Source organism: Lichenostomus cassidix, chromosome 18 (assembly GCF_008360975.1).
Source record: "Lichenostomus cassidix isolate B80296 chromosome 18, HeHo_3.0, whole genome shotgun sequence".
Classification (NCBI taxonomy): Eukaryota; Metazoa; Chordata; class Aves; order Passeriformes; family Meliphagidae; genus Lichenostomus; species Lichenostomus cassidix.
Genome location: NC_139498.1, coordinates 10,010,262 through 10,032,851, shown reverse-complemented (window position 1 = coordinate 10,032,851; position 22,590 = coordinate 10,010,262). Strand labels below are relative to the sequence as shown.

The window sequence follows — 22,590 nt, the reverse complement described above, 5'->3', positions numbered from 1 at the left end:
GGATTGTGTCCCCAGCCACAAAAAACCCGAAGAGGGAAGGTTAATCCTTGGTCTCCCCAGTGCTCCACAGGTCATCGTGGAATGGGTTGGGTTGGAAGACCTTAAAGATCATCTCATTTCAACCCCTTCACCATAGCAGGGACACCTTCCACTATCCCAGGCTGCTCCAAGCCCTGTCCAGCCTGGCCTTGGACACTGCCAGGGATCCAGGGGCAGCCACAGCTTCTCTGGGGAAGTAGAAGGAGATGAGCTCTGTTGGCCAGAGCATGGTGCTGACAAAGCCAATGTTGTGCATTTGTTCCTTTGGATGGGCCATACCCTGAAGAGCTGGACTTGATGATCCTGGTGGGTCCCTTCCAACTCAGAATATTCTGTGATTTCAGGACATTAAGCTTAAATCAAGCTGTGTAAAGGAAGTGATTTGGTTTTACAGTGACCCACAGTTGTTATTCAACTCAAAACAAACCAGGTTGCTTTGTTGCTTAATAAACACATGTAAAATTATTTTATCTCTCTTTGGACACCATTCCAAAATGAGACATCTTTCAAGAATTTCCTCCCTTTTCTTCATCTCTGAAGACATTGCACAGCAAAACTGACCTTAGCTCAGTCTCAAACCTAATTTTTCACTGATCCCCAAAATCCTCATCAGCAATATTCTTATGGACTTCCCTGGGGCCAGAAATTCCTTGGGGATCTGAGCCCCCCAAACCTGCAAGCTCTGTGCTCCTGGGGAGGAGGGTGTGGGATCTGCTCCATGGGACACGCTGGCCTGTGGCAGGACAAGAGGACAGCCCCAGGAAGCAGCCCTGGCTTACAGCCTGCACATATCCATTAGCACCATCCTCACTGCTAATTGGGATGCAATTCCCATCATTGCACCCTGAGGACAGTTTGGATCCTCTCCAAGAAATCCATCTATTCAGCACAGGCTTAAATTCCAGCATATTAAAGACACACTTCAAGTCAAATACAAGCCATAAAAACTGTAGCAGATTGAAGCTTGGGCTTTGGCACAGCCCTGAACACAGAGTGGTGGGGTTGAGAATGCAAATTCTCAGCTTGGAAAATGTCATCTCCACAAAAGCAGGGTGCTGCTGAGCAGAGTTCCACTGTGGGACTGTAGGTTTGCCCACAAATGGCACAGCCAGCTCACCCACGGGTCTTTCCTTGAGCTTCCCAGTGCACATCCAGCGCCAAACCCCAATGGGTGCCCCAGGAATGTCACAGAATCTTCACACAGAATGACAGAACTAACCAAGTTGGAAAAGATCTTTGAGAGCATTGAGTCCAACCTGTGACCTAACAGCACCTTGTCACCCAGACCATGGCACTGAGTGCCACATCCAATCTGTTCTGAAACACCTCCAGGGACAGTGACTCCACCACCTCTCTGGGCAGTTCATTCCAATGCCCAATCACTCTTTCTGTGAAGAAATTCCTCCTGTTGTCCAAGCTAAACCTCCCCTGGTGCAGCTTAACAGTCAACCAGTGCCTTACCTTGCAGCATGGCAGAGGTGGTGTAGTAGTTAAAGGGCACCTTCTTCACCAGGTACAGGTCAGTGCCCAGGGAGCAGAGCGTGTCCCCCAGCAGCACTGACTTGCCCGTGCCAGCAGTGCCCACCAGCATCACGGGGCGCCGGCGCTGCAGCAGTTTGGCCACCAGGAACCTCACTCGAACCGTCTCGGCCGTGGGCACCAGGCAGGCCTGGGGGCACAGCAACCACGTCAGTGTCCCCAGCCCTGCCACCACCCCACTGCCACCTCCTGGGAGAGCTGGGAACGACTAAGGTGACGCCAGCCTAGGGAAGGAATGGCACACTGCTGCCATTAAATTAACCTTTGCAGGGGAACCCTGACAGCTGGGTGCTGGGAGCAGCATCTGCATCTCCCCACAAACACACCTCACTAAAACAGTGAGGATTTTCACAAGCCAGTGAGCACTCTGGCACTTCTAAAAGGACAGAGAAGTGCAACTGGCAACCCCAATTCACTACCTGAGAAACTCTTTTTGGCCCAAACATAAACCCATCTTCATTTCCAGCCATGTAGAGTGACAACACGTCTCAGTGGTTGTGTCTCAGGGGCTTTGTCCTGTCCTGAGGGCCTCTCATGGTGTCTCAGGGGCTTTGTCCCTGCTCTGTCTCACACCACTTCTCTCTGCAGCCCAGTTCTCCCCACCCTGCACCCTGGGCACAGCAGCTCCCTGCCCCTGCTGTACATCACTTATATTTGGAAGATGGATGGAGGTTGTGCTGTTACACTCAAAGCACAGTAAAAAAATGGGTAATTTAGATGTATCCCACAAAGAATTCCATCAGAGCCTAACCTTTCACCAGACTTCATTGAAACACCCACATGCAGTCACTGAAACACAGGAACTCCTGCAGCCAAACAGCCTGCCAGGGTCACCTACCTGCAGTGGCATCTCTGGATCAAATTCAAACCGGGGAATAAGTTTAGACCAAGGCTCAAACTTCTTTGTTTCTGGATCAATGTAAAAGTCAAAGACTGTGCCCTGAGAAGGAAACTTGATTGTCTTGAATTCTGCCACCCACCACTTGCTGAACTCCACTCTGTAGTCCACGAGCTGCAAGACAAAGAGAGGAGAAAATAGGCAAATCTGGAGAAATTCATTAGAGGTGGAATATGTTATTTATCCCAGTCCACCAGAGTGGGATTAGTCCTTAAAATATATTCCACGGCATAATAATCTTATCCTTTTTCCTATTATTGTCTAATTCTTCATTTTCTTCATTTCTTCTCATCACTCCTATTTATTCCCCTAAATATTTCATCCTCTGTGTTGATCACTCCTAGTATGCCTGAGATTAGACAGATGGATCAATTTGAAAAAGAGAAATACGTGCCTATGACTAAACAGACACTTGATTGATTTTTGGTGCCTACTTCTTCCAACAGACAAGGACACCACATCCATCTCCATCCATGGCCATGGACAGTCAGAGCATGCATACCAAATCTCTTCCTCATAAATCACACTGCCCTGCAAACACTTGGTTGTTGTTTTCTGGCCTCTTTTCAAGCAGGAGCAGCAGGACTGCAGGCAGCAGTGCAGCAAAGCACGGGAGAGGGGCAGTGCTCCTGCAGCTCAGTTGTTTCCATGCTGCCATAGAGCTCCTGCTTTCCTGCCTTTCCCCATTCTGTCTCTCCATGCATGGAGATTTTGAAGCCTCTGAACTTTTGTTGAGAGCTGGGTTGACAGTTTTTGCTTTAGATACTGAGTCAGGATTTGCAGAATGTGCTTAGTCCCCTTCCCTGCCTCAGGTCTCCTGTGTGAAATTGGGCCAGTCGCTGTGTGAACCCTTCCCACGCAGAGCACAGCGACTGCAGCCTTCAGCCCTGGGGAGAAACAGGGAGGAAGGAGGGGAAAAGTGCTGCTAAAATGATGTCTGGGAGAGAGCAGATGCATCACTGAGCCAATTTTAGCAGCAGTTTATTCCTGGGGTATCTGCAGGTCTCTCTTCCCCATAGCCACCCCACAGGCTTTCCTGGGACCAGGTGGGACCATGGACTGCTCAGCCTCCATCAGGAAGCCTGGCTTTGAACTGAGTGTCCTCTGCAAAGCTCCCCGAGCCACCGTACATCAAAAAACCAGAGGATTTGAAAAACACATTATTAGCGTCCAGGATTTTGCAGTCTCGTGCTACCCAGAGAGGCAGAATGACTGTAATCCCCAATCTCCTGTTGTCACAACTCCTCAGCCCGGCAGCGGAGCAGAGATGTGCAGCACTGCTAAAAGCTTTCTGGCAGTGGTGCCTCGCCGTGCTCACAGCACTGGGAGGGGCTGAGCCCTTAAGTGGAGCAGCCCCAGCCCCAGCTCTACTGCCAGAATGGTATCGAGTTCAAACTGCTTCTTTAACAAAAACCCCATATGGATTTCTGCTAATTTCAGAGCCTGGAAATGGCAAATCTATCATCTGTTTTTATAGAGGGGCTCCGCTCCCCACCAACAAACGCTGAGCAGTGGGAAGCCTTCCAGCCTGTTTCTCCTGACATTTCGGCAGCAAAAGGTCACCCCGAAGGGCACCTTCAGCAGGGAGCAATAAACAGCTTTTATATTGGCTCATTTTTCATCAGGCTCCCCCTCGCTCGGACGCTGTGTGCTCACGCTCTCCTCTCTGACATTTACAGAGCAGCACAGGCAGCAACGCCCAGCTCGGCTTCCAGGGCAGCATCCTCCCTGCGGGATGCTGAGCCTCCTGCCACACAGCCAGCTCCTCCTGCCACACACCCAGCTCCTCCTGCCACACAGCCAGCTCCTCCTGCCACTCCTGCCAGCTGGGCCCAGGCCCTGCCATGCCAGAACTGACTGCTGTGGCATGGGAATGCCGTGTCCATGATGCCAGAGTGATTTTGCCTTTTGTCTTTTCTATATTTGTGACTTTACCAGTACTTTCCCTGCCCTTTTCCCCAGCTAGAAGCACCAAACACATTGCAGAGCTCCAAGGCCTGGGGAGCACGAGGCCCCTCTCCCGTCTTGGTTCTTTCTGGGAACCAAGGTTGACAGCAAGGTCTTTGGGACACACTGTCATCAACAAGTCCAACTAGTGACAGGGGTAGGGGGCTCCAGAGAAGGGGCTTGACCTGGGGGGAATAGCATCACCACTTGTCCTGATTAATCTTCACAGCCCAAGGGGGTCTCTGTCTCTGGATCTCTCAGGGTCATGCCTCCAGCACATCCTAGACTGTGGACATCCATCCCTCCACAGCCTGACTGAGCCCAGCACATCCCCCAAGAGCCCCCCCGAGCTGCCTGCCCAGAGGGAAGGTCACCTGAGTGCCACAAGCACCCCTCAGCACCCTCCAAGCCAAGACTGTTCCACTTCAGGGGAAGCACATGATCCCCAAACCCCATCCTGCCCTGCTGACCACCCCTTTCTTGTGTAATTCCACCAGAAATTGAGGACAGCCAACTCTCAACAACCTCCTGTGTTTAATAACAGGCTGTGGTGACAGAGCTGGTTTGTGCCATAGAGCCCAGCATTTACCTGCACAGTCTGGGGAATGCTCCACTGATGGATTCACCTGATAAATCCATCTTCATTTGATGGATTATGCATATCCACAAATGTCTATAAATTAACCTCCCCAGTGAAATGTTTCTGCATAAGCAAACACCCTCCACCTCCACCCCATGACCCCCCAGCCATTCTCCCATGTTCCTCCTGGATAATGAGGTCTTTCATGAAAGGGATTGTTTAGTTCAGGTTTCCAGGTCAAACAGCAGCACTGACACAGCACTAGGCGTGGGGAAGTAGAAAAAAGTATAAATAAATAAAGGCAATAAAAGGCCTCTTGAAAGATGCTGATGTGGCACCTCCTTACCTGGTCCTGAAACATGGATCCACCAAAAGCCCAGACAGCAGCAAAGACAAAATAAAGTTCATAAAGCTCCTTGGGACAGTCGGGAGGTGTGTTCTCCTCTGTCAGGAGGCATTCCAGGAGGTAACACAGCATCTGAACCATGCTCTGCTCAGGAATGGGAATAATCTTCTTAAATCTGAGGGATGGAAATTGAAAATATGGGAAATATAACTGGGTGAAGCACCAGGGTTGCTCCCAGCCCAGGAAAACAAGGCAGGAATGCTTTGTCAGAATATTTTCCTTGTCAGCAGCGAGTGTCTCATTCCCTGGAAGAGCACAAAGGAGAACACCCATCCTCTGCCTGGACCCGCTGGCACTGGCACAGTCACATGTAATAACAGTAATCAGAAGTTTCAAGCACTTAAAAACTTTGATCCTCTTGAAAGAAGTAAAATGGAGGAGTTGCTAAAGGCGATGATTTCCTGGGAGCATGAGGAGTTCAAAAGCGGTCAAATAGAGGAGTAATAAAATAAAACCTTTCATCTTGCCATTTTACATTCGTTTAAGCTACACTTACAGAATTCCAGACTAATATTGTAGCAGCACTGAAGTCCTGCATAAAGTAATTAGAGCTATTTGAAAGGTTGGTTTTACAATTTCTGAATTAAGCAAGCTACCAAAATACTCAGCTCGGAGCTGGTGCAGCCAATCCTGGGGATTTCACGGTCTGACAGTTGTTGAGCAGAGAGGGCTGCAGATGCTCAATGGGCTTTGCTGCCAACAGCTATAAAGTTTGGGCACCCAGAGAGCAGCTCCCAAGCAAGATTCCCAACTCCCACTCCAAGGAGCAGTACTTGTAGTAAAGCAGCTCCTCCTGACACCTCCCTGTTGGGGCTGACAGTGCTCAGATTCAGTTGTATGTTGACTTTTCATTTTTTCTTTTAAATGAAAGTGCAGCTATAGGGAGCAAGCAGAGGATAGAGAATCATAGAGTCATAGAGTAGGTTGGGTTAGAAGGGACCTTTTAAAGGTCATCTACTCCAACTCCCTGCCATGGCAGGGACACCTCCCACTAGCCCAGGCTGCTCCAAGCCCCATCCAACCTGGCCTTGGACACCTCCAGGGATCCAGGGGCAGCCACAGCTTCTCTGGGCACCCTGTGCCAGGGCCTGACCACCCTCACAAGAAAGAATTTTTTCCTAATACCTAATCTAAATTTCCCCTTGTTCCGTTTAAAACCGTCACTTCTTGTCCAGTTTTTCATGTTCAGTAGTCTGGTGTCCAGCCATGAAACATGCCCAGGTTGGATGCCCACACAGAGCAGCTCAGCTGTGCTCAAATGCTCTGGGATAGGAATCTAAGAGAGGACTGCCTCTGGAGCAATCCCACCCTCACATGAACACCAGCTTCCTCCTCATCCCCAAGGGGCAGGAAAAGAAGTGGGGAGAGGACTAAAGAGGATCTGCTCAGTCCATCTTCCACACTTTCTTTCAGCAATGGTCTGAAATATGCTCTACTGAAACATGATTTGTGGAGTGAACTCAGGTCTGGCCTGACACATCAGGAGACTGGAAAGATGTCCTCTTTAGGGTCTTGTGGATTTACTTTCCAAGAGATACAAAACTGATACAAGTACAGGAACCACCAAATCAATATCCAAGGAGAACCAAATCAGACCAACCCAGGATGGGCAGGAGTGTCAACTGCCCTCTCACCCTGCTGTTCCTTGGAGCTGAAGCCAATGGCACTCATGGCTCCTGGGGACAAGGAGGACACTGACCAGCTCTGCAGCACAACCCCAGCACAGCTGGAAAGTGGTGAGTGACCCCCCTGCCCTCAGCAGTGGAGACACAACCACCCTTCAATGGTACCTTGTTCTGAGGGTGTCCAGGCACACTGGCAGGTACTTGTCAAACAGAATGGTCAGGTTGGCTCTCTCAGACTGCACCTCTCGCCGGTCAATCCAGCTGCTCACAGGGGGATTCCAGCCCAGATCCGAAGGATTGATGTACAGGATCCCTTTAGGGCCAGGAGAAGAGGGAACAGTAAGGACACAGCAGAGATTCTCCCTTTTTCCACCAGAAATTTTCAGCTACTCTCACACAACTGAAACCCTGTCAAATACACATGGAGCCCTATTACCTGCCCCACTGCAGAGCAGAAGTGAAGAGATGTAAGTCAAGAAAACAGGACACTTCTCGTGACCCTGTCCCAAATCTAGAACATGGTGTTGTGTGGTGTTAAATGCATAATCTCCACAATGGCTATGGCAAAGATGCCTTATTGCAAAAATTCAGGGCTCTTAAACTGTTAATTTGTTATGAGCTTCCATACTTGTGAGGCACAACAAATGTGCTTAACCAATCACTATAGACTACAGTAGGAGTAGGCATCATGTGTAACCAACCACAGCCCCACAGTGTGAGCACTGATTGGTTCTAATAATTGTTTTACAATTATGTAACTTGTTTTTCTCCTCTGGTTTACCTGAGTTATTCCCAGAATGCTTTTCTAGTTAGCCAAAGTAACAGAAGTGAGCAAGGATTTTACAAGGGCAACAAGGCTCTCCCTTTGCAAGGCCTTTCTGCTCCTCAACAGTGTTGCCTGAGCCATGTTATTGCTCTGGGCCCCAGACAGCAGGGGACACCTTCCTTCCCTGTTCCCATGTGCTGCTCCAAAAGATCAGCTCTTTGGGATCCAGACTGGCACTGTCCTCATCAGGCCCACACAGAGCTGTGCAGAACTGCAGCCATGATCCCACATCAGCAGTAGGAACACCCCAACTACACCTCCAAGGTGATGACAGACCCCACATGCCCCTGGGCTCAGGATCCTCAGTGTGCTTCAGGAACACACCCTGCACACCCAGGGCAGCTGTGCTACCAGGCTGGGGGCTTTCAAAGGCACCAAGCTGGCCAACAAAAGACTGATTAACATCACCAATGCCACTTGCTGCCAGGTGAGCTCAGGCAGGACTCACCCGCCCGGGACACGGTGGCCGGGGTGGCAGTGCGCAGGTGGCTGATCTCAAACAGCAGCCTCATGGTGGGGTTCAGAGGGATCCTCTCATTGCTGGCCAGGGTCAGCACCTGTGTGTGCACAGACAGACAGCCTAAAGCTCTCCCAGAACAGGAATAAAAAGCACTCAGCACTGGCACTGCTGGTGTTGGCTGCTCAGCCCAGCTCCTCGAGGCACAGCAGCTCTGGGGCAAAGGGCTGAGCCCCAGTGTGTCCAGCAGGATGAGGGGGATTCTGCCCCTGTGCTCAGCTGAGACCCCACCTGCAGAGCTGCCCCAGCACAGGAAGGACCTGGAGCTGCTGGAGAGTGCAGAGGAGGCAGCAGGATGATCCAAAGGATGGAGCAGCTCTGTTAGTTCTCAGACAGGCTGAGAGAATTGGGGTTGTTCAACCTAAAGAAGGACCTGGGGTGACCTTATTGTGGCCTTTTGGCACCTGAAGGGGCTCCAGGAGAGCTGGAGAGAGACTTTGGAAAAGGGCCTGGAGTGACAGGACAAGAGACAATGGCTTCCCACTGCCAGAAGGCAGGGAGAGATGGGATAGGAATCCTTCCCTGTGAGGGTGGGCAGGCCCTGGTACAGGGTGCCCAGGGAAGCTGTGGCTGCCCCTGAATCCCTGGATGTGTCCAAGGCCAGCTTGGACAGGGCTTGGAGCAGCCTGGGACAGTGGAAGGTGTCCCTGCCCATGACAGGGGTGGAATGGGATGAGTTTTGAGATCCCTCCCAACTCAAATCATTCTGTGATGCCATGACATGATTTCTAACTGGCACTATTCTTCTCTCTTCCACATCCCAGAATCTAAAGCACTCCCTCAGTGTGGGGAAAAGGTACAGAATTATGTCCCTACTCTATTTCTAAAGGGCCTGAAGTTATGATCAGGACATTAATGATTACTCATGAGCACGACTCTCCAGAAAAGAGAAATTCCAATGAAAACAAGCTCTGAGCTATTTCCCTCATGCACCATTGCCTTTATGCAATATTGTTTGGCTTGTCTGAAGAAACACAATTGCATTATTCCGGGAGGTGTTATTTCAGCATCTGCATTTCTCCCAGGCTGACTCACACCCGACAAGGAACACCTGTTTCTTTACCTTATACCCATTACCTTATTATCATCCATCACAGTGTTAAGAGATTCAATCCACATCGGATCAATATCTCCATCTAGTACCATCCACTTGGGACCATCATGGGAGATGTTGGCCAGCTCTCGCATGATTGATGAAAACAGTCCTGGGAGGGTGACATGAATATGTTGATGAACCTTGAAGTTGTCACCTGCTCTAACATTTTTCTAGCACCTTTCTAAAAATTATGCTTTCCTCATAAATGTTCACAACTCTTTGCATCTGGACATAAATAATACTATATAATGATACCTGCTTTGAAGAAAAAAAACATTATCAGTTATTATCACTGAGAATGACTGTGGATTTACATGAGCTTCATTCCTACTGAAAATCGTAAGAAAAATAAAGAGCAGATAGAGAAAAAAAAAAATACACAAATTACACAATGCAGAGAAAACAATCTGAATATGCCTTGGAAACTCTTCTAATTTCCTTTTTTTCCGTGGCTTGAAGTATATCAGGGAAATCAAGATGCTTTAAATGCTGGGTCACAGCTGTAGTGAGACTGAGGGGAGAACAAGCCCAGACTGACATTGAGTGACAGAACAAAATGTCAGTAAAATCAAGGAGACAGAGAGGATACAGAGTCTCAAGGGGAGTAAATAATGAATGCTAAGAGCGAGAAGCTGGGAACAGAGCAGAAGTACTGCAGGGCAAATGAGAGCTCCACAAAACCATCACTCTCCTCCACATGAGGAAATACCTAGGGAAAGGCTGGTCTGCATGAAGGAACATCAGGCAAACATTAAAAACAGCCTAGCATCTGGTCAATTGTGACAGGCATGGTTTTTTTTTCTCCAGGACAAGCTATTCCCTTGTGATCCAGGTCAGGAACAGCCGGTGGCATTGTATGACCGAAACAAAGCTTGAGCACAACAAACCCAGAACAGCTCAGCTGACACAGGTACGAGATGGGGTCAGAAATAACACTTCTCTGCCTCTGCCTGGACACATCTTGGCAATCACTCCAGCACCATCAGTGTCAGCAGCAGCTCCTGCCTGAGAGCATCAGTGCTTCCCTCACACACACCACGACAGCAGCTGGAGGGAAGTGCTCCTCTCCCAGCCTTGGGCAGCCACACCACAGGGCGGTCTTGGGATTTGAAAGATGAGTTTGGTTCTCCAAATAACACTTTCAGGATTCCCTTGTGGAACCTTTTCCCACCTAACATGTACAAACTTTCCAACTGGTGGCAGGGAAATGAGTGACAGGATGAACTCGGGAGGAGCAAAAGGAGGAGCTGATCCGTAAGGAAACACATCCTCTCTTGTCAGGCTGTGGTGAAAATGGCCTTTTCTGGTCTTTGACACCAAGGAACAACCTTTTCAGGAATGGTTAATGCAGAAATATCTGCCTTGAGTCCTCAGGAAAAAGTCCTGTAAGTTCTCTTGAAACATTAGAGGATTGAGAATGCTGGACTGTCACCTGCCAGTGTCCCTCCTGCTGTCCAGTGCCACCCACAGTCCCTGATCTGCAGCTCTCTCTGCAGGGTTCTGGCTGTATCCCACACTTCCCTCTGACACTTTGATTTAGGGTCCCCAATTACAATTAAAAAGAAATTAATCCTGGCACTGGAGCAAAGCAGGGGGCAGGAGGGGTCATGGTGGGGCCAGGGGAGGTGGTGGAAGCTCATCTCCTGGAGACCTCTGGCTGAGCATGATTTATGGAGCTGTCCTCCCCGACCTCCCCCACGACTCCCAAAACAGCACTCGGAAATCAAAGCTGCCTTTCTGGATTAGTCACAACCCAACGTTCTCACTCCACATCTCTGTAATCTTTCAGCAGGTTTTAAATGCTCATCTTATCCTCCTCAGGAGCAATCAGGATCAACAGTCCGGCAAACACTGTGTGCTAGAGATCAGGCACTGATATTTAGTGGAAAAACACCTCTCAGAGGCTACTGTGAGTGTCCAGCTAAGGAAACCTGGCAGTGGCACATTTTGGGGGACCACAGTGCACATCACAGGGCAGAAGGGAGCTCTATTCCATCACCAGCCCAGCCCCAAAAAACTGGGAGGTGTGGGTGTTAATGGGCATAATTATCCTCACGGCAAAAGGATAAATTCCCAATTGAAGACCAAAAAGCTGTGACATCCTGCATGTCCTTCCAACAGCTAACCCTCACATGGCTGGGAGGAGCACCTGGGCTGTGAGATCTGCACATAAAGAACCATCATCCTGCTGTCACTCAGGAGCTTCATTAAAAATACCCTTTTCATCTCCAAATTCAGGCATGAAAAGATATTTACCATCTTTCCATTCTCTTGTTGCTGGGTTAATGATGCCGAAAAGCTCGTCGTTGGTGACTGCCTTGGGGTTGAGGTCTGTCCAGACAGGACGGCGCTTCATTCTCTGGTAGGTCCTGTGCAGGGACCTCAGCACCTGGGACTTGCCTGTGCCTGCAGAACCCACCACGAACACCGAGTGCCTGACACCCAGCAGCTCCTCCAGCTGCACCACCTGGGGAAACAGCCCAGAGCTCAGACAAAGATGCCAAACTGAAGCTCAAATTTGCAAAACTTGGTCTAGTGGAAGGAGTCCCTGCTCATGGCGGGGGGCTGGAATGAGATGCTCTTTAAGGTCTCTTCCCACCCAAACCATTCTGTGATTCTGTGAGTCCTCCTCTTTAGAAAGTTGTGACCCAGAGACACAGAGGGATTTGACCCATAGTTGGGTCTGACCACTCTAACTGTGATGGGTGAAATGCTGAGCAGGCAGACAAACCTCCTCCAGCAGTGTTCACATCTGACAGCCACCAGCCAAGGAGGCTGTGCTGTCCAGGGGCCACATGTGCATGAGCCTACAAGAGTCAGTCTCTTTGTAAATCCAGGCAAGAGGCAGTGCTGGCTTTAGGAGTAGCTGCAGCTGCATCAGACCCAGCAGAGCTGGGTGTTCTGGTCTGTCTGCAAGGGGAATACTGTGGCTGCCCCTCCCTGACAGTGTCCAAGGCCAGGTGGAAAGGGCTTGGAGCAACCTGGTCTAATGGAAGGTGGCCCCACCCATGGCAGGGGGTGGAAGGAGATGGGCTTTAAGTTCCCTTCCAACACACACCATTCTATGAGTCTGTGATTGTGCAGAGCCCTCTTTGAAAAAGCAAAGATGGCTGAGAAAACCCAACTGAGCTGATGATGGTGTAGGTAAGGAAGAGCATCCCTTGGTCTTACTTTGAGTACAAAGTTGTCCTCAGGCTGCAGCCGGAGCTCCAGCACAGCCTCCTTCACCAGCACCTCGAAATCCAGGTCACGCTTCCGAGGCACATCCAGCGCAGGGAACAGGTCCCCAATCAGCCCCATGAACACTGGCACGTCATCTGTCACGATCTTGGGGATGTTAAAGTCACGGAGGGAGCGCATCAGGACTTGCTCTTCGGGTCGGTCTGGGTCTGCACGTTTGAGAGAGCCAGCGACCACCAGCACTGACTTGATGGCCCGCAGACCCCAGTCGTAGTGATCCTACATGGAGGGGCAGGAAGAAATAAAAACAGGGGTGAGTTGATGCCTAAACAGTATCAGCAGGCAGGGATAAGAACCAGGAATCACAGTTGCCAGACCAGTCAGCAGTGGAAAGGCATCCACTATCTGTGGATAAATCCATTATCTGTGTCATGGCCAGAGACTTCCACCAGCCTGAGCTACCTGCTCTCCATCCCAGCAGGGACAGAATCAAAGAGTCGAATAAAGCAGCTGTTCATGCCAACACATGGCCTCAGAGCTGGCACTGTCAGCAGTAGGACTTGCCCTCTGGAGACATGAGCAATTTCTTCCCCTAGACCCTAAAGCAGTTTGCTTGGCCTTTGTGCAGGTAAAGCAAGGCCAGCCAGAGCCCTGGATCTCCAGGAGCTCCTGAGGTGAAAGGCTTGTTAGTCCATTCTGAGACCTCAGATACCCAAATTTCTCCATCCTGCCCATCACCAGGTTACCACACACATTTGGTCCTAGGGACAGTCCACCAAGCAGGGGCAGGGAGGACACTGCTGAAAAGGAATCCTAAAGAGGCACAGGAGGAACTCTCAAGCCAACATGCAAGTCCTATTTCTGCTCCATTAAGAGCCTGCAGAGCACAGCCCAACAGCTTGACTGCTTCATGTGAGAGACCACAGCTCCCCCAGGCCTCCAGGTGCACTGTTCAGAGTTTCTGTGGCAAGGCAGAAACCCAGCCAAGCTCATGCTGGCACAGCTGAGATCAGGTTTTCCATCTGGAGTCCTCATTCAACTCACCACTGGCCCCAGCTTTCATCCATGCAGATGATGACAAGTTAAAATCTGATTAACCAGAGTTTTGCACTGAAAGTGACCCTACAAGGTCAACACTTGACATGAAAGAGAAGTATTTAGTTGGACTAAGAGAGGGACAGTCCTCATTAACTCCTCGCAGGCAGGAGAATCAATGGGAGCTAAGAGACTGGAAAGCAAAGGGTCACTGAATACTACCCCAGCCATGGTGGCATTTGAGCCCTTTGAAAAATCCCTCTCACTAATGGAGCTGGCCAAGTGCCTTTGTCCCTGCAGATCCTCCAGGAAAGCAGTTTGAAAATGTCATTGCTCTGATGATCCCAAACCTTCCCTTCTCCCAGCAGGTGCCACCAAGGCAGTCAGTAAATAAAAGCTGTGAGGCTTCAGCCATAGATGTGTGTGGTAGAGTGTCACATTCCTGACTTGGGGGATCCAGAGCAGAGCAGAGGGCTCACCTGCTTGGACAGGAGCTCCTTGCAGAGCTGGTAGAGCGTGATGAACTTCCTGGCTAAGGCCCGGGCCTGGAGGAACCCCTCAGCCACCAACATAATCTCACAGATCAGCTCAAAGTCTGGCACCACCATCGCACAGGGCCTAGGGAGACAGGCAGGAAAGGACTGCAGAGCAAGTATTGACTACAGAGCTCAAGGGCAGTGCAGTTGTAGCTTTATCTTCCAGGTCTTCTCCAGTGAGCCACTGGGGACTTTCCCAGTCTGCCCACACTGCCTTTTCCCATGGCTCAGGAGAGAGCTCCTTTGCCCTCCCTGTGCATTCCCTGATCCAGGCTTGGTGCTCAAGGCTGAAACAATCTGTAAATCCCCAGTGGGAGTGAATATCCCAAGAAAATGAAGCCAAACCTGGGTGTTCCAAAAGACAATTTCTGCCATTCTTATAACACAGGTCACAAAGCCTGACCTCGACTCACCTGAAGAGAGCTTTTAAATTCTCAGGTAGCTCGGTTCGTCCTGCATAACCAGGGTTCATGGTGATGAAAATCCCAACTGAGGGGACTAAGTTAATGTCTTCTCCAAGAAAATTGAAGGATTTCTTCTTCTCCCGTATTGCATCCTGCACACTCTTCACCTAGGAACCAAGGCAGTGCTTAGTGCTGGTGTTCAGGTATGAAAATCCCAGAGAGAGGTGCTGCCTTCTCTGCACTTGGCCCATGATGACTGGGGCTTATCACTGCTCTGGTTTGGGTTTTCACTGACCATATAAAGCTTTATACACTGTTTGGGGTAAATCTGTATGTCTCCCATCACAATCCAACTCGGACAAAGCAGAAAAGAGCTGAAGAGAGACTAGGTAGTCAAACTGAAAGGAGTTGCAAGAATTTGTTTCATAAGACATTGATGGATGTGGGTAAAGGGAAAAGGAAAGGCCTCCAAAGCTGCCTGTGTCTCACCTTGTCTTACATCACCTGTGGGTCTCACAGAAAAACCCCACCAAAGGCTAAACCAGCTCTTCAACTTCCCAGCCTCACAGGAGGCCAGAGCTGCAGAGGAGATGCAGGGCTGTGCAGGAACCACGGCAAACCAACAGCCACAGCAGTCCCAAGAGTCTGCCCTGATCCCCCTTCACTCCTCCTCACACACTGACCTTCATGACAGCCCAAACCTCCTGTGCCAGGTCTTTTCCCTGAGCAGACCCAGAAAAGGAGCATTCCCCATAAAACTTGGCCTCAGCTCAATTGCAAACGGATTACTTGATGTTGCTTTTAAAGATTTGGGGACATCAGATGCTTAATTTAAACTGAAACCCTCAAGGCAGACACTCGAAGACCTCCCCTGATATCTTCAATCACTGGTATTGGCTGGTCTTTCCTATTTGCCTGATTGCAGCTTTGTTCTTCTCATCCCCCACTTTCCAAAGGGAGCAAATTCACTACAGCCAGATCACCTCATTCCCAACCTTCCATTCCAATGGATTTAGTCCCTTACAGCTAGATCACCTCATTCCCAATCTTCCATTCCAATAGAGTGAGTCCTTTACAGCCAGACCACCTCATTCCCAACCTTCCCAAGGGAGCAGTTCCTCTCAGCCAGCTCACCTCCTTGATAGCACCACTTCAGCAAGTGAGGAACCTCTTTCTGTTCACTGCCCTAAACTTACTCCTATTTGCCATCTTGAAGCAAAGCAATTAATCGAGTTTCTCTGTGTAAGGACCCACATCGACAGGAGCTGCATGACTAAGGCAGCCAATTAACCATCGCCATGGTTACCCTCTAATAGCAGCCAGAGAGGCGATGATGGAGAGACAGCCCTGCTCAGACACTGCTCCAGCCAGGAGCCAGGGAATCATTAGCAGTTGAGTCATAGCTGGGCTTCTTTTGTTCAGCTTCCCTTTTTATTTTAAAGATCCTCAAAGACGTTTTTCAATGGCAACTTTAAACTAGAACCTGATGGAAGGGAAATGGAGAGGGAACGACACACAGACTCCTGTACCTGCCTGGGACTTCTTTGGGACATCAGATGAGGTACAATGATGAGAGAAAGAGATAAGAGTGAGGAGTTCGTGGAGGGGTTCAGAACAATTCCTTTGACCAAAACATGTACAGAAGTGTAGAAATTTCTTGGCTCTAGATCTTTATTTCTACAATGCCAAGCCCCAACATGAGTCTAGGAAGAACTCAGTGCCTCACTCAAGCTTTAGGATCCCAAAACCTGCACTCACAGCTGGCATTTGGGACCAGAAGAACTTTGATATTTTGGCAACTCAATTTTTGGCAATTTTTTTACCTCGTTGGAATCAAACAAAATAAATAAATCCACATCTAATTTAGGGGTAGTAACAAAATGACAAAGATCAGTACAAGCTGGATTTTGGTTGAAGCTGCCCTGCAAAGTGGCTGTTCAGCTCCTCCTGAGGGTGGTCTGGTTCAGGATGGAGGTGTTGAAGGGTTTCCTTGGACACTGATGCTGGGGAACCAGATGATTGCCCCAATTTGCAGAATGGCAGCATAACCCCCTAATTTCTGTACAATTAAATGGTCCAAGCACCTGGTGATGTGAATTTCCATATTTCAAGCTCTTTTTGGTCACAGGCACAAGACTTTAGTGGAGCTCACCATTGATCCTGCACTTTACTCAGAATTATTTAATTCTGAAATTAAGAATGTGACAAATTCCCACTTAAGGTATAAGGGAATGTTGTTATTCCACCCCCAGCTCCACAGCACTACTTTGTGTCAGTTTGGCATCTCAGAGACAGACAGAAGTATGGGGTCATGGGGACTTCAAGCAGTGTAGCCAGGTAAGCCCTGTTTCCCAGCTGTATTCCCTATGGAATGACCCTCATTGCCCAATCCATAGGGAATGAGCTCTGTTGATGAAGCAAAGATTTCAAAAATGGGCAGAGCAAGGGGTGCTGGGTTGGTGATGGTGGGATTTGGGGTGTAGGGAATAAGAGACAGGGTAAAATTATAGGAGGGAAGGAAGGAGGGAAGGAGGGAAGGAGGGAAGGCGGGAACAAGGGAACGAGGGAACGAAGGCAGGCTGCACAGCCTTGGGAACAGGTTAAGTATTAATGGCTTTTGTATTCCCATTTGTTGAACATGACCCACAACCTGTGCCTGACTGGAGGCCATAAGTAAGCCCCAAAAGTCTTGTGGCACACAGATCTGTCCCAAATCCCACCCTGCCCTCCATGGAAGTGATTTCCCAGCAGTCAGGGCAGCTCTGCTCCCTGCAATGAGACACTGAGTTATCATTAATGCCTGAGGGTCTTGCTCAGGAGGAGCAGGTACAGAGCTGTACCTGTGGGTGCTGAGCTGGGAAAAGGAGATGTTAAGAACTGTCTCTACACAAATGCTCTAACTGGGGGAAGAAAAAAGTTACAAAAAAAGTTTGCAGGACATCACTGCTGCATTTTGTCCTTGCTGTGATGCTCATGTGATTTATCTTGGGATATAGACCCTCACCTGCCCACACATGAACTGACACTGCAACACACACTTTCCATATTTACCTTGGCTGTGAGTGCTGCAGCATGGCTCTGCCTTATTTGTTTTAACCACAAGCTTTTCTCCACTTACCTGTACAGCAACCACAGAAAGGACCTCGACAGAGATCCTGTTAAATTCATCAAAACAGCCCCAGGCTCCTGTCTGGGAAAGGCCTTTGTAAATATTCCCACAAGACTGAAAAGAAAAAAAATGAAATAAAATTACAAGAGTGAAATCAAAAATGGAATCAACTCCAACAAAAAATTGATTTGATTTCCCTGCCTGTTTATTTATAGCAATTTGCAGTCTATTGTGGGTATTTAGAAAAGTGCACGGGAGCAGCAGGCACAACTCAATTATAATATTTATAGCTCTGCACAGTTTGCCTCTTGATTTGCTAATTGCACTCTCTTGACATCTCTGCACTCTGGTTCCATTTAAAGGTCACCTGGGCTGAGTTACTGATGGCCCTGCTTCCATGAGAGACTTCAGCTGGATAAAATATGATCCAAGGCCACCAAACCCAGTGCCCTGTGGAGATCCAGCCTTGGCCCTACCCCAGGAGGATCCTGAGAAACCAGGAGAGGTTCCTCCCCATGCCAGGCCCAGGCAGCCTCTGGGTGTGCCGAGAGGGAACAGATCAGCCCAGCCTGGGTCTCGACTGAATAGACCAGAATTTGTGAAGTATTTCCTATGGAATCTAACTCCAGGAGGGAAGGGAAAGGTGGAACAGGGCAGGGAGCATAGTTTGGGTCTCTTCTTTCTGAAGAACCTCGTGCAAGTCTTAGAGAAGAAGAGGCAGGAGGAGAAAAAGCTGTTCAGCAGGAAGGGATGCAGCAGGGATATGAGGAGAAGGGATGGATCAGAGGAAGCCCAGCTGGATAACTCCCATCCTGCAGTTCCACCAGGCCCTGAGCACCCCAGAATGGGCCCCAAGCAGTACCTTGTGGTCCATCTGCTCGGAGCAGTTGAACACATACACCATGATGCCCAGGGCTCGGCCCAGATCCTTGGTGGTCTCTGTCTTGCCGGTGCCAGCAGGGCCTGCAGGAGCTCCACTCATGGTGAGGTGCAGAGACTGGGTCAGGGTGATGTAACACCTGCTCAGGGGAGGGAACAGGGACACAGACTGAGGCTGGGACTCTCCAGCTCTGCGGGGTGTGGACACCTCATGCCCAGGCAGGCACCCACCATGGGCATCTTCACCTGGGAGCTGCATCCCAGCCTGGGATCTGAGGCACAGACACCCCAGAGAGCAGCACTGTAAAATCCCAAACCGAGTGAGAGTTGGAGCTTTTCCACCAGATTGCTGTGAGACAGGGGAAAGCAATCCCAAATAAAGCCCTGTTTGCCTGGCAGCTCTGTGTCCAGCTGCCTGGCACAGCCCAGCCATCAGGGAGCTCCCCAGGTCTCACCTGTCAGTCAGGGGGGTGATCACCAGCCGAGGGGTGTTGCCCAGGTATTCGTAGGAGTAGAGGAACTGAGCGTCACAGATGTTGGCAAAGCAGTGCCGCTCCTCGTCCGACCAGCGGTGCCGCAGCTGGGACAGCCACAGGAACGCCTGGGCATTGTCCACCTGCAATGTGCCACCAGCACCATCACAGGAGGGCAGGGGCTGCCAGGGACACACAGCTCGGGGACCTGAGAGGGACTGCGGGACAGTTGTCACCAGCTGTGGACTGGTCACTGCAAGCGCAGGGGTGGAGGAGTGGCACCTCCCCATCTCCCAGAGGTTCAGACCAAACGAGCCAGAAAGCTGTGCTCAGCCTGACTGCACCCCAGAAACACAGGAGGGGGTAAAGCCACAACCCAGCACACCAAGGACACCTTCTCAGCCACCTGCAGGGCAGGATGTGACACAGCATCAAGGACAGAGTATTAGAGGGAGCCCCCCTCGGCTCTGGAGCTGGGCTGGGAGAGCTGGGGGTGTTCACCTGGAGAAGAGAAGGTCCCAGGGTGACCTCAGAGCCCTTCCAGAGCCTAAAGGGGCTCCAGGAGAGCTGGAGAGGGACTGGGGACAAGGGATGGAGTGCCAGGACACAGGGAATGGCTTCCCACTGCCAGAGGGCAGGGATGGATGGGATACTGGGAAGGAATTCCTGACTGTGAGGGTGGGCAGGCCCTGGCACAGGGTGCCCAGAGAAGCTGTGGCTGCCCCTGCAGTGTCCCCTGCCGGATCCCTGGCAGTGTCCAAGGCCAGGTTGGACACTGGGGCTTGGAGCAGCCTGGAAGGTGTCTCTGCCCACGGCAGGGTTGGAATGAGAAGAGCTTTGGGGTCCTTTCCAACCCAAACCATTCTGTGAGTATATGATGACAAGGCAGTGGTGTGGGTGAGGTGTGACAGAAAAGGGAGTCCCAAGGGATACCCTGTGGCCCCAGCCAGAGCAAGAAAGCTACAGAAGGAAAAGCCCAAATTCTTTTCCTCATGGCCATGTGTGCCCTGCTGAGCCAGGCACTGATCCCAGCTCCTGTGGCTGGTCTGTCACCCTGTAACCTCCCATCAATGGCCCACACTGAGCTGTGAACACCAACCTTCTGTGCAATCATCTTTGCCACCACGTCCCGAGCGTGCACATCGATGGTGCAGATGGTCATGATCTTCTGCCTGTCACCCTTGGAGAGCTGCCCGAGCAGCATTGTCACCAGGGTGTTCAGCTGGGCCACTTGCTTCTTGTAGTACTCCCTCATGGCCTTCTCATAGCCTTCCTTCATCCTGGAGAAGGCCATCCCCACCTCAGCTGTCCACCAGATCTGGGTGCAGCAGAGAGCCACCTGGGGAAACAGACTGACTCAGTAGCAAGGAAACACCAGGGTTTCCTTACATTTGAGAGTGTCTGATCCACAGGGAGATCAAAGATGAAGCATCCCTGACATTAAATTAAGTATTTTATATGTCCAGTACAGAATACAGTGTCACAGCAGGCAGGAGAGCAGGGATCTGCTCAGTGATATCCACTAAAATCCCATCCCAGACACATTTAGCAGCTGCTCACCAGTAAATGAGCCCCTTTCCCACGTCTGACCACACAGGAGGCCAAGCTGGAGACCACGAGGCTGCCAGAGGGACATCCAAGGGGCTCTTTCCTCTCATCAGGCCTCACCAGTTTGTTCTCTCACCTCTCTGGGTGTAGGGACTTCCTGTGACCCCTGCATGCCCAAGTCCCCAGGATGCATCCTGCCTGGAGCTCCAGTCAGAGCACAGAGCTCAGCCTGAATCCATCAGGAGATTGCCAGAAGAAAGGAGAACTCTCCCTTCCTCCCTCCTGGACAGCACAGCCAGAAACATCCCCGTGCACAGCCAGTCCCCACTGGAAGCAGGGAAGGGCAGGAGGGCAAGGGAAGCCCAGATGGTGCTGGGAGCAGGGAGAGTACCTGGGCAGGGTGGTCAAAGAGCCACTGGTCCCTTGGCTTGTCCTCATATGCTGCCACAGCTGCTGTCATCCCATCCCTCACCGTGGCCCTCATGGTGTCCAGCAGGTGATTGAGCCACACCTCCACCTGCACAAGAGATTCAACCCCAGGAACACTCCTGCTCCTCATCAGCAAGGAGGGATGGCAGGGAGTGGGACAAGCAGCTCAGCTTTCCAGTCAAACCAGCCTCAAGCCTCCCCCAAACTGGGGGACTCAGCCATTTCTGGCCCTGCAGGATCAACATCTCTTTCCAGGCAGGTTTTTGTGGAACTCCAGCTATAGGAGGAACCAAACTGAACTCCACTGAGGAGCAATTTAGTTCAGAGTGTTCCAGCTCCAGGCCATGACAGAGTCACCTGTGGGACCTGAGCACAATCTGCCAGCAGCAAGAGAATGCTGCAAAACACAATTCCTGCTGAATTTAGTATTTCACAGGCAAAGTCCTCACTGAGAGGAGAGTTTAAATGCCAAACACCATCACCAGGGAGCTCAGAGCTGGTATTAGATACTTTAGCTTCCTATAATAGCCCATGGAGAAAAGTGCAGCTACAGGGCCAGAAAAGCTGAGCAGTAATTTGATTCTTAAATTTTGTACTTCAGCTCATCCTATGAAGGAATGAAGATCTGGAAAAAAGGGAAAAAGCCCTTCTCTTTCCAAGGGTACCTGTGTAAAGGTACTACTGAATAACTTCATCTATTTTTAATCTGCATCTACTTCCCCACTGAGAGGGTAAGAATAACCTTTAAAATGTCTTTCAATAATTAAAATTTAAAAACCCAGTAAGGAAAAGGCCACAGCCCTTCCTCACACCATGGGCTGTCAGGACCCATCCAGAGGAGGACTAGAGCTGAGGTGTAAGCAAGGATTAAGTTCCACACAACCTCTTCTAGCTTTTCTCATACAGGCAGTGCAGTGAAGCTCTACAAGATCTTGGCCAGGGAGAGCAGATTCAGGGGGCAGTTTGGATAGACAAGGTCTTCCCTCTCACCTGCCCGCTGCAGTCACAGGGTTCACTGAACTGGACATATTCCTCCTCTTTACTGTACATTCCCAGCCCAACCTTGGTTGTCTTTTGCTCAGAGTCCACCTGGAATTTCAGCTTGGCCAAGTTGTCAAAGAGTTTGGGAAGGTGACGCTGCACCTGCAAAAGGGATTGCATAAATAAAGTGATGGAGACAGAGCAGGCAGAACAGAGATCAGCAGAGGTGTGACAGGAACAATCCTGCTCACAAAGCATGACTTGGACATCTTGGCAGCACCACATCTTGTCCCTCATGGCCAGGATGCTGCCAACACAAGCCTCTTGCTGTCCTTCTCAGTATTTCCACCTCCTTGTACCTCCTTTAGAACACAGACAGGCATAATAAATCCTGAAATCTCCCACGCAGGGCAAAAGCACAGAAACCATCGAAGCACTGCATGGCCCCCTAGCCCAATTTCCCTGCAGGTAGTACTGAGAGGTTTCCAGCCACTGCTCCACCTTGTCCTGTTCTCAGCACTGGGGAGTTTCCCTCGCTAGGAA

At 50.3% G+C, this 22,590-nt stretch overlaps 1 protein-coding gene across 2 annotated transcripts in view; it reads right to left on the bottom strand.

Moving 5' to 3' along the window:
- Positions 1-22,590, bottom strand: part of DNAH9 (dynein axonemal heavy chain 9) — a 165,925-nt gene that overhangs the window by 113,185 nt on the left and 30,150 nt on the right. For both annotated transcript variants that reach the window (XR_014855650.1, XM_085077980.1), the window contains exons 23-38: positions 22,057-22,209; positions 21,029-21,154; positions 20,189-20,428; positions 19,072-19,232; positions 18,600-18,756; positions 17,747-17,851; positions 14,638-14,795; positions 14,168-14,306; positions 12,645-12,932; positions 11,730-11,940; positions 9,455-9,582; positions 8,309-8,417; positions 7,200-7,347; positions 5,350-5,524; positions 2,417-2,590; positions 1,501-1,708 (exon numbers count right to left, since the gene is read on the bottom strand). Coding sequence is in view for 1 of the 2 variants with exons in the window: in XM_085077980.1 (XP_084934106.1) it covers positions 1,501-1,708; positions 2,417-2,590; positions 5,350-5,524; positions 7,200-7,347; positions 8,309-8,417; positions 9,455-9,582; positions 11,730-11,940; positions 12,645-12,932; positions 14,168-14,306; positions 14,638-14,795; positions 17,747-17,851; positions 18,600-18,756; positions 19,072-19,232; positions 20,189-20,428; positions 21,029-21,154; positions 22,057-22,209 (2,680 nt within the window). In the remaining variant the exon portion in view is untranslated. The remainder of the gene's footprint in view (positions 1-1,500; positions 1,709-2,416; positions 2,591-5,349; positions 5,525-7,199; positions 7,348-8,308; positions 8,418-9,454; positions 9,583-11,729; positions 11,941-12,644; positions 12,933-14,167; positions 14,307-14,637; positions 14,796-17,746; positions 17,852-18,599; positions 18,757-19,071; positions 19,233-20,188; positions 20,429-21,028; positions 21,155-22,056; positions 22,210-22,590) is intronic.